Raw genomic sequence first — 16161 nt, forward strand, 5'->3', positions numbered from 1 at the left:
TGGACATCCTGCCCCCAAAGTGAGCTCTTAGTCTGAATTCTGTGCTGTTCCTAACCATGAAAGCACTTACGCTGGCAGAGTCACGTGGGTTGTGCCGATTGGGACAATTTCCATGGATTTTCCCCAGAATTTGTTTTTCCATCTCACATCTGAAATGAAACATCAGTAATTACCCATTTAGTAAGACAGATCAGAGGTCTTAGGCTAGATAAATGACCACCCATTCTGTAACTGTCATAATCAAATTAATTCTTAGACAGAATTTTTTTTGCACTAGAAATACCAACTGGGTACTCAAAACAGAATCCAGGAAACCAAAATTGTAAGGCAAAGCCCTTCTGCAAGTTAACAGAAGGAAAGGCACATAGAGGTGAAAATGAGTGGTGGCCGCCCAGGGACAAGCTGTTTCTGTGGCTGCACAGTGAGATGGGAGTTAGAATGGCTGTTTGAGGCGGGTATCAAAGGATGCTTGTTGGAAAGGGCCATTTAAACAAGGCTTTGAGGAACACAAAGGAGTTTACCAGGCAGAGGAAAAGCCATGTAAGGCTGAAAAATAGATTATTTACAGAGGCAGAGGTGTAAGAGAATAGAACGTGGTTCTATCCTGTAGGTCTGAGATCATCTATGGAGAAAAGTAGAAAGACTGAGAAAAATAGTGGTTTCTAGAAGCCTGGCTAAACAGTCATGTTTGTGCTGAAAATAAACAGAGGATTGCCGCGATTGTGTGGAAACCCTGCAAACAATTCAACACAATGCAGAGAAGGGACACGAGGAGGAGGGTGAGCAGCTGCTGTGGACACTCAGGGGATACACAGAGATGAAGCGAACCAAGCCAGCAGTTGTAGGGTGCAGTGGGCCCACAAATAAAGAATCAGGAAGGGACAGAATGAAGTCACAAATGAGATAGAAATTGAGAAAGGAGGGAATATTGCAAATGATGTCGGATTTTACTGACTTGCATGAATGGTGGTACCAAGAGAGAAGAGGGAACAGAATGACCACAGTCATGAAGTCCCACCTGCTTGTTACACTGAAGACAGAGGAACTGTAGGGAAAAGGAAAGAAGCAAGCGCGCTAGGGGAGGCCATGGCCGTGGTCCAGGGAAGGGGGGGTGCTGCTTCTGTTCATGAAATACTGAAAATAGGCAGCTTTGAAATAACCGGTGGGCGTATTTGCTAAGTGGCTGGTTTTGGGGTGGTGAAAATAACAAAACTGTATACTTTAAGTAGGTGAAGAGTATAGCATGTGAAAATTTCTCAGTAAAATTGGCACTAAAACTGAAAAGCGAGAGAACTGACTTATGAGCAAAAATAACAATGTATTGCTGAATTTATAACGGACATAAGTAAAACATGTAAACTAGCACCAAGATTGAGTGTATTTTGCTGGGTTTCTTACTACTTGTAAACTGTATATAATTATGTTAGTTGGTAACAGGCTGTAATATCTTAAAGATACATAATATGAATCTTAAAGTAACAACGAAGACAAAGCAAAGAGATCTAGATAACAAGCCAACAGAGGAGATAAAAGAGATTACAGAAAGCATTCAATTAATTCAAAAGAAGGCAGACAAAGAGAAAAGGGGGGGGTGGCCAAGGAATATATATGACTCACAGAAAACAAATAACAAGAGGGCACACTTAAATGAATTACATTAGTAATTATAATAAATGTAAATGGGCTACCCAACTTAGTTAAAAGACAGAGACATGTGAGATTAGATGAGGAAGATTTGTGGGTCCTGCACCTGGGAAACAGGTGGAATTGCCAGGAAAGGAAGAGAAGGAAAGAGTGTAACATGGGATTGTCTGTGGACTATTTTGAGAAGGCCCTCCCACTGAAAAAAATTCAGAGCTTTACAAAAGCAAAGAAACAGCACCATAAGATCAATGAAATTTAGCAGATAGGATGTTCAGAACCTATGAATAAGATCCTCAGAGGGTTTTGGTGAAAGGTAGAGAAATTTCAGGTGAAGCTTCAGTGTTTAATTATAATAATTAATTGCAAAGATTAATGAAAGGAAACTTTTTATTTGTTTATTTTTCAGAGCTGAGGACCGAACCCAGGGCCTTGTGCTTCCTAGGCAAGCGCTCTACCACTGAGCTAAATCCCCAACCCCAAAACTTTTACTTTTAAAAAATTTTTTATTTATTGTTTTTATTTTATGTGTATGTGTGTACTGCCTGCATTGTAGCCAAGTGCACCTGTGTCGTGCAATGCCTGTGGAGGTCAGAAGAGGCTGTCGAATCCCTCGGGACTGGAATTAGGGACAGTTGTTAGCTGCCATGTGGGTGCTGGGATGTGAACCCAGGTCTTCTGCAAGAACAACCAGTGTTCTTAACCGCCGAGCCATCTCTCTAGCCCCGACACTTTCTACTTTTAACTTTAAACTGGTAATACTACCTCCAGAGGAAGTGGGGACTGGAGCAGGGATGTGGAGAGGTGTTACAGTATACTCTTGTACTTTTTCACAAATATAAAGACATTTTTACAAATCAAATAACAGTAAAGAAAAATGTTTTTTAAAACTGGTAAGGAGCCGGGGATGTAGCTCAGTTGGTAATGTGTTTGCCTAGTGTGCATGGGCCCTGAGTGAAATTCCTGGCAGTGTGTAAACCAAGTGTGGTGGTGCATGCTCTTAAGCACAGCACTTGGAGGAGGCGGAGGCAGGAGGATCAGAAATTCAAGATCATCTTGGTATGCACAGCAAGTTTGAGACTCGTTTGGGTTACATGAGAGTCTGTCTCAAAACAAGAACAAAATAAAACAAAACAAACAAAACCCCACAGAATACTGATGTCTGCTCACTGCTTGAAAACCTGGGATGCTCAGTTTCTCTTAACACTGCACTCCAACTTTTTGAATAAATGAAGATGTTAGTAAAATTAACTCATCCAGGAAATACCTGAAGCACTTATTGTTATTGTTTAGAACAACTTGCCATCCCCAAATCTAATTTTTGGGAACAACAATATCAAAGCAATCTTAAAAATGTGAAGAAGGTCCCAGAATGTAGCTCAGTAGTAGACGTGCTTGCGTTTCTCAAGGCTTTGGGTTATGATCTCTAGCATAAGAAGAACAAAGTAAGGCAAAAAGCAAAACAAATCAAAACAAGACAAAAAAAATCACAAACAAAAAACCCCTCTAAACAAGAATAAGAACAAAACAAGAGGCAGGTAAATTGGCCTCTGGGACCTACATGGTGGAAGGAGAAGACTAAGTCCTGCAAATTGTCCTCTGACTTCCACGTGCATGCCATGGCAGACACAAAGACACATAGACACACACACAGACACAGACATACAGACACACACACAGACGAGAGAGAGAGAGAGAGAGAGAGAGAGAGAGAGAGAGAGAGAGAGAATAAGGATAATAAAGACCAGTATGCTTTTTAAAATCTATGTTTTAAAAATCCATATATAAAACAAGGCTGAAAAGAAGTCAGCAATGTTAAATGTGATTTTGGAAGCAAAATTCAGACTTTTAAAAAGCAAAAAGCCCACTTGCTGTTTACACTCTGATAAACAGCTGGAAATATCTAATGTCTCTTGCAATGAGTGAGGAATTTCAAGCGGTTGCAGAATAAGATAGAGAAAACTTACAAGAATAAATAGCAGTGACCAGATAAAGATTGAGGATGTTTTTGAAAAGAAGAAAAAAAAACGATTTACTAAATTCTTAATATCAGTGACTAAATAAACACTGGTAATGTCAACTATCAATTACTGCTCAGAGACAAGAGGCTAGCTAAGGGGGGGAGCGTGGAGGGACAGACCACAGACCTTCTCTGAACACCGTGTGGGAACCACTTTTGACCTTAGCCAAGCATCAGTGGCCATCCCTGAAGAAAACCATCTCTAATGCTACACTAAATGGAGGTCATATTAGCATATTACCTTGCCAGAAAACAAAGTTTCCAGACTCAGCATGACAGGCGGAGATAGGTGGGTGGTGGCTGACCTGATGGAGACAAAGGATTAATAACAAATGAGTAAACTTTTTGTGTCCTGATAGCCATTCCTTTCCCCTTGAGCTGAGATGTAACAAAGGCAGGATGTTAGCTGAACTTCTGAAATTTCCTTGAACAAGTCTGTCCTCAAGAGGGTGCTCTTGATACAGCTAGCTCTGGCTAGTCGGGAGAGAAAGAAAATTGTGAATGGAAGACCCAGCCAGCCACAAGTGATGGGGACACAGGCATGTTTTGAAAGGTATAAAAATAAAAACAGGGATGTTCAAGGACTATCTGTTCCCAACCCCGTGTTACATCTTTGAATTTGCAAGTATTTTTTTTTAAAGATCTTAATTTGTGTGTGTGTGTGTGTGTGTGTGTGTGTGTGTGATGTGTGGCAGTGCCCACAGAGGCCAGAAGTGGGCATCAGATTCCTTGCAGCTGTATTTACAAGCAGGTGTGAGCCACTGTGTGGGTTCAGGGAATTATCTATGGTCTTCTGCAAGAGCCATCTCTCTAGCCCCACAAGTATTTTAGCTAAGAAGCCAAAGAGCTAGTATTTTAAATGCCACTTCTAACCAAAACAAAACATTGTTTTTTAATGTTTAAGTCATTAAACATAAGAAATAATTTTAGATTTATTTATTTATTTAGTGTGTACATTATAGGCCTCCATTTATGTGGCGGTCAGAGGACAAATTGCAGGAGTAGGTTCTCTCCTTCCAACCATATAGGTTCTGAGGATTGAACTCAAGTCACCAGGCTTAATGGACAGTGTCCTTACTATCTCAATAGCCCCTAAGATAATTCTTAAATAAAGAATATTGTTTCTGCTAAAAACAAAAGAAAAAAACTAGGCACAGTTATTAAGGGAAGTTTACTGGTTAGCTTAAAATTATGTGTTGAGGTTCTGGAGATGGCTTAGTTGGTAAAAACTATGTTTGGGGGCTGTGGAGATGGCTGCACAAGCATGAGGACCTGCGTGTGCCCCAGAACCATGTGAAAAAGCACCTGGTCATGTGGGCTGACATTTGTAATCCCTGTGCTGGGGAGGTGGAGACAGAGAGCGCTCTGGGGCTTGCTGTCCAGCCAGCTGGGCCAACTTGATAGTACCAGGCCAGTGAGAGATTGCCTCAAAAAAGCAGCAGCAAAATGTGGTGGACGGCACCCACGGTTGTCCTCTGGCCTCGACATATGCAACCACATGCACATGAACCTGCATGCACACACACACACACACACACACACACACACACACATTCACACAAACACACACAATTGTATTTACCTACTGTCAACATAAAAAAAAATCTTGAAGGAACAAATAAGTAATTACATCCTAGAAGAAAGAATCCTCTGTAACCAAGACACCATTCGGGAAGCATCACAACTTGTTTTATTCATCAGCTAAGAAGCTAAATAGAAGATGGCTGCTGTGTTCCATGTCCTCTGTCTCAGTAACACCCAGGATCAAGTACTTTACCTCAAATCAGTACTAGTGAAAAGCCACAGTCATGTTGGCAGTGTGCTTCCAGAACTTTCTCTGATTTAGATGGCTCTTTCCTTTTTATGACTTCTTTGTTATTTATTTATTTATTTATTTATGTATTATGTTTTACATAAAACATAATGAATGTTTCGCCTGCATGTATGTAAATACACCTGTGTTGTGCAATGCCCATGGAGGCCAGAAGAAGGAGTTTGGATCCCCTGAACTGGAGTTCCAAATGATTTTTAGCCACCATGTGCATACTGGGAAGCAAACTCAGGTCCTCTGGAAGAATAGTCAGTCAGTGCTCTTAACCACTGAACCATCTCTTCAGCTGGATTTAGATGGTTCTTAGCAGAGATATCTTATATTTAGAATATCTAGCCCAAATCCTTTCATTGGTCACATGGAGACTGAAACCAGAGAGATCAAGTAACATTTCCCAAACCACACAGTTAAAGTGTCAGCAGAGTGAAACCCGTATTTGATTTACTCAGTGGTTTACGAAGTTTAAAAAAAAGTGTTAAACAGTTGCACCTTGTTTTCAAATACACCGTATTAACAACTCAGAATACAGAACCCTGCCTGGAATGAGCAGGTGTGGGTGTAAGGGGGCAGGATGAGATGGGGTGATAAGTCCACAGCCCTTGCCTTGCTCTGGGCCCCACTTGTGCTGAGGAACTTGCTTTGCAAACCACTCCTGTAGGTGAGAACTACAGGGAGGCCAGAAGGATCTCAAGGTGTCAAGCCATAGCCACAGCTAACTGATAGACTGCTGCTGAGCCAGAAAGAGAGACAAGACAGAAATAGCATCCTTCATATTACTCAATGAACTCAAATTCTGGCTGCTGTGTGAAGCAGGAACCATAATCACACCGTTGCTTGGTGTGTCTTAGTTCCCTGTGTGATGCAGAAGAATGTGAGGCCCTCAAGTTCCTATGGAGTACTGGAGAGGACTTTTCACTAGCTTGGAGACTGACTCCTATAATGACTGCTTTTCTTTATCACTAGCTTTTAAAGTCCAATCAGTTGGAGCTGTTTCATATCACAAAATGCTGCACTGTCCTCCTTCTTTCTCCCACCTGTCAGCTCTCCAACAGTCTAGAAGACTTTGAAACTGTGGGATCATATAACATAAAACTAGAATGAGACAGTCCCCACTTCACTTACCTGCCTACCTGACATGTCCCACTGTGACGTGGGAAAGGAGCCATGGAATGTTTTCTTAACCCAGAATGTATTATTAAGTAGGTTACAACCATCTCACAGAAACAACTTAGTAATGGGGGAGGGGGCCTTGTGGCCATCTGTCATCAAGAACTTGCTGCCTTTATTGGCATAGCCAAATATAAACATCAAAGCAGAACACAGTATAGAAAAACCGTGCGCCTGCTCTGAATAAATTTAAACCCTATGAAACAGGGAGAAGCATGCTGTCTACAGGAATTGGAAAGGAACGAAGCCCTATGATATCACAAAGTATATACACACCCTATGAAAGGCATATCTGATCTTTTAAAGCCAGTGTAGCAGATCAATAAACTCGTGTTCAGCTAAATGCCTTAATTTTTGGATTTATTTATTTTTATTTCATTTATATAAGTGTGTTTTGCCAGCATATATGGAAGTGCACCACATGCATGGAATGCCTGCAGAGGCCAGAAGAGGGTTCCAGATCCCCTGGAACTGGAGCTACAGACCATTGTTAGCTGCCTCATGGATGCTGGGAACCAAATCCGGGTCCTCTGCAAGAGCAGCCAGTGCTTTTAACCACTGAGTCATCTCTCCAGCTCCTCAACTGCTTTTAGATGGACCCAAAGGATATCTACTTTTTTTATTCCCTGTAGTGCTAGCTGGTCTGGACCTCACTATGTAGACCAGGCTGGCCTCAAAGCCTCAAACTCACACAGATCCCCCTGCCTCTGCCTCCCAAGTGCTGAGATTAAGGGTGTGTACAACCATGCCCAGTGGATGTTTATTTTTTTAAGGTTTTTTTTTTTTTTTTTTTTACATATTATGTGTATGTTTGTGTGTGTACATGTGTGGACGTTGGAGTTGGTTCTCTCCCTCCATCATTTGGGTCCCAGGAATCCAGCTCGAATCGACAAGCTTGGTGGCAGTCACCTTTACTGCCTCATGTCTTTACATTATCTACAAATTAGGAAATGGGCTCTGCCCAGCGCAGAACCTGCCCAGTGCCCCTACAATGAGCAGAATCTGCTCCCAAACCCAGAGTGCTCTATGCACCCAGTGGCCTTTCCAGAGTTACTTCCAAAGGTGGTCCCTGTCCCTCCCGGCTATGGCCTCAGAACACCATTAAGGTGTCGTTTCGATCATTCAGAGAAAGAATCTTTCCAGTCTGACCTTTCTAACCTCCCCATGTCTCATTTATTTCTTTGTAAAGTGAGGTCAGAGGAACTGTTTTGGTTCAAAATGCTGGTGCTAACACCTGCTTTGAGCATCTTCAGATCTGGGCATTGGAGGGTCAGAGGATACTGAGTAATTTTAAATACTGTTCCATGCCTTGAATTCCTTTGAATGTCCACAGAAAGGGGCAATTCAAAGTTGATTACTTAATCTTTGTGCCTGGCAGGCTTTCTGCTGGGATATAAGGAGGGAGCACAGTCTGCGGTGTCTTTGCTAATGTGGAATTGGTTTAGTCTCCATCCTTTTGGGTTTTGAGACAGGGTCTTGCTGGGTAGCCAAGGTTGAACAAACTTGGATCCTCCTGCCTCACACCCCTGAGTTTACTGAGATAACAGGCGTGTACCACCATACCTGGCTAGTCTTGTTACATCTTAACCCAGGCTAAAAAAAAGAAACAGAAAGAAAAGAAAAAAGCAAACAAGCAAAGGGGGCAGGAGAGATGGCTCAGCGGTTAAGAGTACTTACTGCTCTTATAGAGGACCCCAGTTCAGTTACTAGCCCCCTCACTGGGTGGTCACAACCACCTTGTAACTCCAGCTCCAGGGGATCAGATGCCCTCTATGGTTATCATTAACACACACACATACACATACATTTAAGATTTTTTTAAATTTAAAAATTAAAATAACGCCTGTAGTCCCAGCACTTGGGAGGCAGAGGCAGGTGGATCTCTGTGAGTTCAAGGCCAGCCTGGTCTGCATAGTGAGTTTCAGGACAGCTGGGGCTTACAGGGAGACCCTGTCTCAAAAAGACCAAAAAAATTTTAAAAAAAAAGACACCCTTCCCCAAATTAAAATAAAAGCAAATAAAAAGCAAGCAATAGCAGATGCATGGAGTGTGACCTGATCCAACCCCAGGAGACTCTGCCTGCTAGCCTTTTGGGTAAATGCAGTTTAGACTGGTTTTGAGCCTCCAGTCCACCACTTCCTTTGCGGTCAGAGCAATTCCTCACTAACAAAGATTCCCACACTTCAAGAGGTCAGTGAGCTGCTTTTACAATTCAAGTATTTATATGAAAACATAGATAGTCTTTCTATAAATCCCAACACAGTGCCCCTGGTAGCTAAAGTCTCACAATTTATACTTTATTTATATTTATGAGGCTTTTATTACCCTGATTTAATCATGTTTGATTTATGCTTTGCTGTACTTCATGTAAGAGTAAGTGGGCAGAAGAGAAGTAGATGAGAAAAAATATAGTTCAGTATTTAAGCCTTTTGTAATATGTATTTTTTTTTAGAAATACATTACTAATTTACATTCCCAATGTATTAGAAATACATTTCTAACTGATTTCTAGAAATTTATCCCTTAAATATACCACCTATTCCCTGAACCATCTAGAGACTAGCTACACCCCTTCTTCATTCCTGATACCATCCAGTAGTGCAGGGTGACCTATGGAGAAGTGGGTGGAAAATCGCCCAGGGGTGAACCAAGGGGCCATTCTTCCCATGCATTCTTCATTAAACATTGCTGATTGCCTGCCATGTGTGGAGCACTGTTCTAGCTCTGGGAAACAGTGATGACCTATAGAAGCAAGCCCTCACCTTCGATCAGGGACATTACATCTCAGAGTGCAAGTGGTGAGATGGCACCCTCAACAGTGTCAGCAGTGACAAGTGTTACTGGAGGCAGAGCAAGGCGTAAGCATGGGGACACGGGAAGCAGAGATATTTTAGGTGCTGTGTGCGGTGGGACTCTGACTCTGGAAACCTATGTGGCTGGGGGGCAACAGGGAAGCCAGACACTGGAAACTGCTTGGTGCAAACCGGAAGCACAGGCCAGTGTGGCTGTGGCTGACTGAGGTGGGGAAGTAGGAAGAAGGACGGGGTTGGATGGGCCCTGGAGTACTTTGGGAGTAGCTGGGGGCTCTGCATTTTATTCAGTGACTGGAGAAGAATGCTTCAAACAGTCATTCTGGCTGCTGGGTTCTTGAGAAACTGCCCTGGAAATAAGAAATCAGCCAAGTCCAGGGCAATAATGCTAGTCACTGGTTAGGGTGGTTTGAGCCAGGTGGCCAGCACCAGAAGAGGCATAAGCTTCTGAAGGGAGACCCCAGGATGGCGCCCAGGTGAGTGGCTGATTTTGGGAGAACGCACTTGCCAGTTGTATTCTCTCACCTTATGCTCACATCTTACCCCACAGACAAAGATTCTTGCAAAAATAAAACCAAAAACGCATTAAGTGATAGCATGACCTAGAAACCTTGAGAAGCACAGAGCTGAGCCACCTTATGCTTGAGTTGTTGCTGGCTATATTTGAACAGCTTGGGTTTCCCCTCTGATAGTCACTGAAGACAATAAAATGTTAATCAGGAATAGACAACTGGCTACTTATAGGAAAAAGAACTATTCAGAGAAGAGACATGAATGTACTAGGAGAGAGATGACAGGGGAGCTATTTATAAATCTGGTGGAGGATGGATGCTCAGGGTTCTTCAGATGAGCAGCAGAGAAGGAGGAAGCTGTGGGCGTAGAGCAAAGGGGTAAACTCACTTCCCCCGACTTTAACATTTCAGCAGCTTTTTGGTTTTATATCTTAGTAGTTTTTGTTAACTGCATTCTGATTTTCTGGCACAAACTCTCTCCAGCATCTAGCTGGGTAGGAAAATGTTATAATCACGTGCATAACAATTTAGACCTTAAGTCCCATGTAAAGAGGAAAAGTCACTTTCAGACAGGGCACCATGTGCAGCATCCATCCTTCCTCCATTTACAACACTGAACCTTTCTCAAAGGTACAAAACGAGTCACACAGCCGACTAAAGTCACCTTATTGACTCTCCACTCCCTCCAGGTTTCTCAGAGCCTGTGTGTTAATTCAGGCAGGTGATGGGAAGAGGCAGGAGAGTCCCTAAAGGTGGAAGCCCAGAGCCTAAGTGTCGGGAAAGGAAGGGCTTTCTTCCAGGACCCCCTATCTAGCACTCAGGCAGAAGGCCAAGACTGCAGCAGATTTCCTGGAGCAGAGGAAACCCTCAGGAAGATGGTATGGGCAAAGGTTAGAACACAGTTTGTGACCAACTCCTGACTGTTTCTTATACACAAGGGCCACACCCCACCCACAATGGGAGATGAGATTAAAGTCCTTCGAGAGACTGAAGGATGAATGGGTTGTGAATGAAGGTGCCTGGCTCTAGAATGGACTATCTCTTACCCACTCGAAGGTGAGAGTTGTGTCTTTGGATTGACAGGTATATGAGACAATGACACCAAACAGTACCCAAAAAGGCTATTTTCACATCCACAACCAACATCTGGTAGTAAGATGTAACTAAATCTACACAGAGATCCCAAGATAGTGGTAGGGAAAGGACACTGGGAGGAAAAGGAGGGCCTGGGGTTTGGCATCACTGGAGAGCCAGGAAGGCCTCAGTCTCTTCGAGTGTGGCTGACCCTTGCCTGGCCTGCCACACTGGGCAATCTAGAGATTGAATCGGTCACATACTCCTTTAGAGGCAGAAGGCACTATACGCAAAACTACCACTTAACTGTGACAAGGATAATGTGAACAAGTAATGCTTCCTCTGGCTTCTGGCCACACCAGTCACTTTGATAGTGTGTTATCATGTCTTTCAGATGAACAACAATATAGAGAAATACACATGGATGTAGCTGAATTCTGGAAAAGCAGCTACTTCACTTCCTGATACTCACCACCGTGAACATGCACACAACCCAACACCACAGTAACAGCATGCCGAAGCTGGATGGAAAGAGAGACCCACTGCTTTTCAAATGAAAGACTGTTAGCCAGAAAACTCAGTAGAAGAGCTGAGACATTGCTTCCTGGGCCTTCATCTTGGAGATAGATTACCATTCATGTCTTTTTTAGGATAAAATTCCACCAAATTATAAAGTTAAATTAGGGGTCCTATCCGTTCATCACTGTAGTGTTTCAGATGCCTGTATCTAGAGAGGCCTGGGAAAGCACAGAACTGCCTGGTGCTAGCAAAGCAGACAGCAAATCTTATTTTACCTCCTGTGTTTTCATCTCTCCCTTACTATTCCTAATACTCCATACTTAGGGGTGTTTAAAAACTCCCTCTACATAGAAGAACAATAACCATTAGTCATGTAGTCTTTCATGTCAACATTCTCTCACTGAAGCCTTACCATAATTCATGAGCCAAATCCGGTCATTCTTGTTGGACAAAGACACAGCTGAGGCTCTGAGAATTTGAGTCACTTGTACAAGGCTGCATGCAGGGCAAATAAAGGGTCTCCAAATCCTCTACCTCAAACATCCTACGCTGCTGACAATGGCCTTTTTCCTTATTGCCTTTGGATTCAGTTCATGCAACTAAAGACTAAGTTATACAATGCTCTATCTGGGTATATGGGTGCATCTTCCTGGGGTTCTGGTCCTCCTCCTGGAGCCCCCAGCATAACAGATGCAGGTCCTGCCCCTTCAGGGCTCCAAGGATTGATGCTCAAGTTTCTATAGCTCATATTTCTCTGTCCTTATAGCTATTCATCCCAACATGATTGCCTGCTGTAGTTTGGGGCTATTTTGGGTTCTTATTTTTTCACAAGAGTGCGTGGAATACCATGGAAACCAAATTACATTTTCATTTATTCTCATTCCATTTTAGGTTCAGTATTTAAATAACCCAGCTGAATTTGAATGAGACAGATTACCGGATCCCTTAACTACTGATTCAGCTGCTACCTTCTCAATATCAAACAATATTTACTTTCTCGTTTTTAACTAGGAAGCCATTCACAATATGCTTTGAGGTTTTTGCATATTCATTTCCTTCTGAGTTCTATAGAACACTGTTGTTTTGGGTTTTGGTTTTTTGTTTTGTCTTTTTGAAAGAGGGTGTCAATAGGTAGCCCAAACTGGCCTAGAACTCTGTGTAGCCAAGTTGGCCTTGAACTCTCAATCCTCCTGCCTGAGGCCTTTGAAAGCTAGGACTACAGGCATGCATGATTGCACCTACCCTACACCACATTCAGCAGTTTCTTGGAAGCTGAGTGTGGTTGTGCATGCCTGTAATCCTAGTACTTGGGAGGTTGAGGCAGGAAAAGTATGAGTTTGAGGCCAGACTGGCTGTGTAGAAAGATCTTATCTCAAAGAAAAAGAGGAAGGAATGAAGGAAGAGGGCCAGGAGAGGGAGGGGAGGGGCAGAAAAGAGAAGAAAAAATAAAAATCAAGTCTGTTTGGCCACATTGTATCTTCTCTCCAAGGCCCCATAATGCAAATCCACTGATAAAAATAAATTAACAATCCACATTCCCTCTTTATCCTGTTTTCCTAGAGTTTGAAGAAAAATAATGTATCAGAGCAATGATAGCTGATCTCCCAAAAGACGAGAGAGGGTTGTTCTTCATCTCTCTAAAGGTGTGCACTCTATTTCAACTGAACAAGTGCTCCGGTGTCTTTTTTATAACTCATATTCAGGAAGAATCTAAGGGAACCTCAGCCATGTAATTCCAACATGTCCATCCATTATTAGATGAGGACAGAGATTCCTTTCTGTCCCTACAACCTCCCCACTCCATGGCGGGGTTTGAGCTCCTGCAACAGAGCCAGGCACACAATATACTTTAAAAAATAACTTGTTGATTTGAATGAATGAATTCACACAGGAATGATTCTCTTAAATCAAAATCAAGAACTGTCCACTGACATGGTGCTGCCCATTCTAAGGAGCAGCCAGGCTCCAGAATGGTGGTGCTAACACTTCAGGGCATGCTTTCAACCTGTAAGTTACACTTTGGGCTAAGCTTTGTGCCTTGGAAATGTCTTTTGCTAATGACTTTAAGGAGAACAGACACTGCTGGTGTGTGTAACTAGGCAGGGCTCAGAATTACTGACACCTTTGTGCCATGGGTGATGGCTGGATTTCAGTAGAGGGAAAATGGATCTATGGCTTTATGTTTCCAAGCCTTTAATTATCTGTCCTTTGAAGCCAGTGAAAGGGGAGAAATAAATATTTCAGAAGCACATTTAATGGCAGGCACAAATAACTCTTCCCAACAAACACAAGGGGCGAACATCACCTGCTCTGCGAAAAATTCGAAGCCCTTGTCCTCTCGGATGCACTCATATGTTTCTCCAAGGACTGGGTTAAATGGCTTGCTGCCTGCCCGGAAGTAGCTGGATGCATATGCAGAGATGGCAAAGGCTGCCACGTACACCTGTGACCAGAAGGAAAGAACTGGGTTACTTCTGTGTCATCAATAAATTTGTCATAAAGGATCAAAAACCTTGTTTGCTTTCAGAGAGACAAAGATTTGTCTTTGCTTTAAAGACAATTTAACCAACATAGATTTAAAATGGAAGGTTTAAATGATGTTCATTTTGGCCCAGAAACAAATCAACCAAGTGTTTAAACTTCCCATTTATTTTGGTGTCTGAAATGTGAAAGGCATGATTCAACTAAGGTGATCAAATTCATTAAACAAGCACGTCAAAGCTGAGTCCGCAGACAACAGGGTGTCTGAGCGGATGGTGAAAGGGCACAGAGACCAAACTGCCCCCAAATCCAGAAGTGCAGAGATACTGTAGAAACCCCAAAACCAAAACTCATGTTGCCCAAAGAAACTGTAAGTCATTTTCTGACTCTGAGAAGCAACAGGCCACAGTAGCTTTAAAGTTCTACTTTTCTGGGAGGAAAAATGAAACACGAAGGAGAAGGTGGAGGGAGGGAGGGAGGGAGGGAGAAAATGGAATGAGATTAGGAGGAAGAAGAGGACAAAGGTGAGAAGAAACAGCTGGAGTATGAGGAGGAGGAGTCACCTATATCTGTACCTGAAATTAGCAAAGTATTTTCCTGACCCTCAGTGGGAAGACCCCAGCTCCCCTTTCAGAACATCAAAGAAACAGAGTGACTTGCTTTTTCTTCTCAAAGTTACTATCTAAGTAGTAACAGAAAAATTTCCTTTCCAATATTGATCTGTAACAATTTCAACGGTTCTTCCCAGCACAGTCTGTGAAGTTTCTTTCATTTAGAAAGCCAAACACCTTTCACAAATATTCAGTAGATACAACCTTCCTTCCTAGCCTGCTGCAAGGTATTTGGGTGCTGCCTGTCACAGGGCTAACCTTGTCACCTCACACTAAAGATTGCTCTTAATCAGTTAGAAAGCATGTAAGAATTTTGGGGCTCGGAGTATGGCTCAGTGTAATGACCTCTTGTCTAGCAAATGTGAGGCTGTAAGTTGGAGGCCCAGAACCAGGCGCGCGCGCGCGCACACACACACACACACACACACACACACACACACAGAGGCGATTTACTACACTCAGGTCAGTCCTGTTTATGACTATGTTGTGTGTGTGTGTGTGTGTGTGTGTGTACATGCAGGCATGCGCTTGAGCATGTGTGTATGAGCATGCATGTGGAAGTCAGAAGATATTGAGTGTCTTCCTCAGTCATTCCCCATCATATTTTTTGAGACAGGGTCTGCCACTGACCCTGGAGCCCTCTAATTTGATTATCTGTCCAGGATGCTCGAGGGCTCCACTTGTTCCACCACCCTCCAGCACTAAGATGACCACCCTTCCCCCAGCTTTTATGTGGGTTCTGGAGATGGAACCCAGGTCCTCATGCTTGACAGCAGACACTTTACTGATGGAGCCATCTCCCCACCCCCTTTTGTATTCTTGATCTCTTCCTTCCTCTGCCTCCTGGGTTTTTGACCTGCCAAACAGTAAGCTCACACTTTCTATGTCGGATGCCGAACATCCCTGAATCACTTTTAAAACTCAAAATACCCTGGGCATAGTGGTGCACGCCTTTAATCCCAACACTCAGGTGGCAGAGGCAGGCGGATCTCTGTGAGTTCGAGGCCAGCCTGGTGTCCATAGTGATCCAGGACAGCTGGGACTACAGGGAGATCCTGTCTCAAAAAGACAAAAACAAAACAAAACCCTCAAAATACAGGGTTGGAGAGATGGCTCAGTGGTTAAGAGCCTGTGGTGCTCTTGCAGAGGACTCAGTTTTGGTCTTCAGCACCCACAGGGCAACTCATAACTGCCTGTAACTCCAGTTTCAGATCTGACGCCTTCTGGTTTCTGTGGGCTCCTCCACACAGGAGGTGCCTATGTGCTTATGCCCGCTCACACACATCCACTTAAATTTTTTTTTTGTTTGTTTGTTTTTTGTTTTTTAATCATTATTTTTTTATTTTTTTTTTCATACAGAAGAATTCATTTCAAAGCAATTGACATTGAGACGTTTTCGCATGCATTTCTAATCTCTATATACATGACTATCACTGGTCACAGTCACCCACCTTCTGAGCTCCTCGGCATCTGAGCATGAATACAAACTCGTCAG

At 43.0% G+C, this 16161-nt stretch overlaps 1 protein-coding gene across 1 annotated transcript in view; it reads right to left on the bottom strand.

The window, feature by feature from the left end:
* Osbpl3 (oxysterol binding protein like 3) overlaps positions 1-16161 on the bottom strand; it is a 201525-nt gene that overhangs the window by 16672 nt on the left and 168692 nt on the right. Inside the window, exons 15-17 of the mRNA XM_008841547.3 lie at positions 13880-14017; positions 3903-3966; positions 71-149 (exon numbers count right to left, since the gene is read on the bottom strand). Of these exons, the coding sequence (XP_008839769.1) occupies positions 71-149; positions 3903-3966; positions 13880-14017 (281 nt within the window). The remainder of the gene's footprint in view (positions 1-70; positions 150-3902; positions 3967-13879; positions 14018-16161) is intronic.

Source organism: Nannospalax galili, unplaced genomic scaffold (assembly GCF_000622305.1).
Source record: "Nannospalax galili isolate Female #2095 unplaced genomic scaffold, S.galili_v1.0 scaffold158, whole genome shotgun sequence".
Lineage (NCBI taxonomy): Eukaryota > Metazoa > Chordata > Mammalia > Rodentia > Spalacidae > Nannospalax > Nannospalax galili.